At 56.3% G+C, this 2,108-nt stretch overlaps 1 protein-coding gene across 1 annotated transcript in view; it reads right to left on the bottom strand.

The window, feature by feature from the left end:
• Positions 1–210: 210 nt before the first annotated feature.
• ABCG8 (ATP-binding cassette, sub-family G (WHITE), member 8) overlaps positions 211–2,108 on the bottom strand; it is a 17,047-nt gene continuing 15,149 nt past the window's right edge. The window contains exons 11-13 of the mRNA XM_008592107.1: positions 1,714–1,981; positions 627–754; positions 211–541 (exon numbers count right to left, since the gene is read on the bottom strand). Of these exons, the coding sequence (XP_008590329.1) occupies positions 404–541; positions 627–754; positions 1,714–1,981 (534 nt within the window). The 3' untranslated portion in view covers positions 211–403. The remainder of the gene's footprint in view (positions 542–626; positions 755–1,713; positions 1,982–2,108) is intronic.

Here is a 2,108-nt window from a genome sequence, read left to right as displayed (position 1 = left end):
CATTTTGCTAGCTGTTATGTTATTCCTCCCTTGGGGTTCTGACAATTCCTGCATAGTCTGCCTGCTCACTTCATACCTGTTGCTCCCATCCTATCTGGAGTTGCCTATATAAAGACATATCCAAAGGAAATAAATTAGCAATGTTGTAGGTGCCACCAAGTGCAGGTTTCTCTCTCCCAGTAATCACAAGCTCCAGCCAGTGAGCCATAATCCCTTTCAACTGTCTTTATTCTACTGCCATCCTGTGGCTGGCCTGTGTCACTGCAGCACGGTGGGCCGGATGTAGCTGAGCATCTGTGTTATCATTGTCCTCGTTGTCTCCAGGAAGGGGCTCCTTGGGAGGAAGGGAGTGCAGTTGAAGGTCTGCGCGAGTCCCCCACGCAGGCAGGAGCCCGAGCACTAATCACCAGTCTTGACTTGATTTCTGCTTGATGAATCTTAAGGACACATAGTACAGGACCATGAAGCCACTGCTGATGCCAATGATGATTAAGTAGATGGCATAGAGCGGGTAGGAGTTCAGGCCCATGGCACCGAGGATCTGGAGACACAAACACCAGTGAGCACGTGAAGCTGATGTCCAGCGGACGTGCATCGACTTAGCACCCGAGGCCTTGGCTACTTACCACATCTGCCGGGACCGAGAAGGTGAGGTTGCCGACCTGCGTGGTGTACACCTGCCCCTTAAACCGAATCTGCATCAGCCCTTCGAAACACCATCGGAGGTAGGACACCTTGGAAATCCATGCAGGCACTGAAAACAGTGAGAGCCACCTTAGTCACACGGTCTCACCCACCTGCAGGAGGGCCCCGTCTGCTCACGGGACGTGTGCCCATCTATGATGGGGCATCTGGTGATAGGGCCATGGTGGCTGTGGCCCTGGAGAAGCAAGTCCTTTGAGGAGTAAGGAGGGAAGAGAACGAGGGGGCAAAAGGGCAGCTGGGGACCTGGATTGGGGCTGAGTAGGCCGAGTGGCTGTGGGGTCAGCCATGTGTTTGGCCCACGGCAGCTCTAGGGAGTCATTGGATTAGGGGCCCCTGTGTGCTCAGCTGTACAGTGCACGTGGGCCATGGAGATGGCTGAGTCTACACTCTGGCCCTGTGGGTGTCACGGTGCGGGCAGGAGGGACACACCACGAAGGCTGGGGAGGCCGTGCCTGGGGAGAAGAGCAGGGAGGCTCTGAGGTGGGCGGGTGGAGGGCCTGGGGCGTAGGCAGAGCTGGGGCAGGCTGCAGGGAACGGGCAGCCTGGCAGTGTGAACACAGTGGTGACGTGGATTTGCACTTCAGGAAGCCCATTCTGCATGGGAGAGTTGGGAAGGATGAGGAGGGACCAAGGTCACAGAGACCAGACTATAACAGTGGGCCAGGGTCGAATGATGGGGGCCAGGGTGGGGCACAGAGCCAAGGGGGTATTTCAGACAGACTCAGGAGGTGGAATGACCTGGCACACTGGTGGATGTGTAGAGGAAGGGAGAGAGGCAAGGGTGACTGCCGGCTGTCTGTCAGCCGTGGGATAAGAGGAGGTGCTATCCGTTTCCCCTAAAGGAATCATTCCCTTGGCCTGCAGAACAGCTGGCAAAGGCATCTGCTTGCAGAAGGGCCAGCCTGGCGTTGGACCTAAATGATGAATTTACGTCTCCAGACAAAAGCAGGCTTAATCCAGCCACACAAGGCCTAAAAACGCCTGGCCAGGCAAGGGGAGCAGTCTCACCTGTCCACAGGCTATCCAAGCTTATCATGAAGCCCCCGGTGAGGAAGAAGGAATTGTAGAGAGAGTTGCTGAAGAAGGAGGCCATGTGGAAGGTGGGGAACAGGGCGGCGGCGGTCAGGGCCATGACCCTGCAGCAGAAGACCACCAGCCACACTAGCAAGAAGTGCAGCACAAAGGGCTTGGGGCCCGGCAGCAGGTTGGCCAGCCAGTAGGTGGGCATCCCATAGATGATGACGTAGGCACAGTGCTCCGGAAGCTCCCCTAGGATCTGCAAAGGATGTGAAGCCAACACCTCCATTGGCCATGATTTTAAAACCTTTAAAGGTAGCAGCCCTCAGGGACATGAACCTCCCCTCCTGGCAACGATGCTGCCACAAGAGGAACCCACCAGTGAG

This window comes from Galeopterus variegatus, unplaced genomic scaffold, assembly GCF_000696425.1.
Source record: "Galeopterus variegatus unplaced genomic scaffold, G_variegatus-3.0.2 Scaffold7597, whole genome shotgun sequence".
Taxonomy (NCBI): domain Eukaryota; kingdom Metazoa; phylum Chordata; class Mammalia; order Dermoptera; family Cynocephalidae; genus Galeopterus; species Galeopterus variegatus.
The sequence above is the reverse complement of the archived record's forward strand: the minus strand, read 5'-3'. Positions and strand labels throughout refer to the sequence as shown.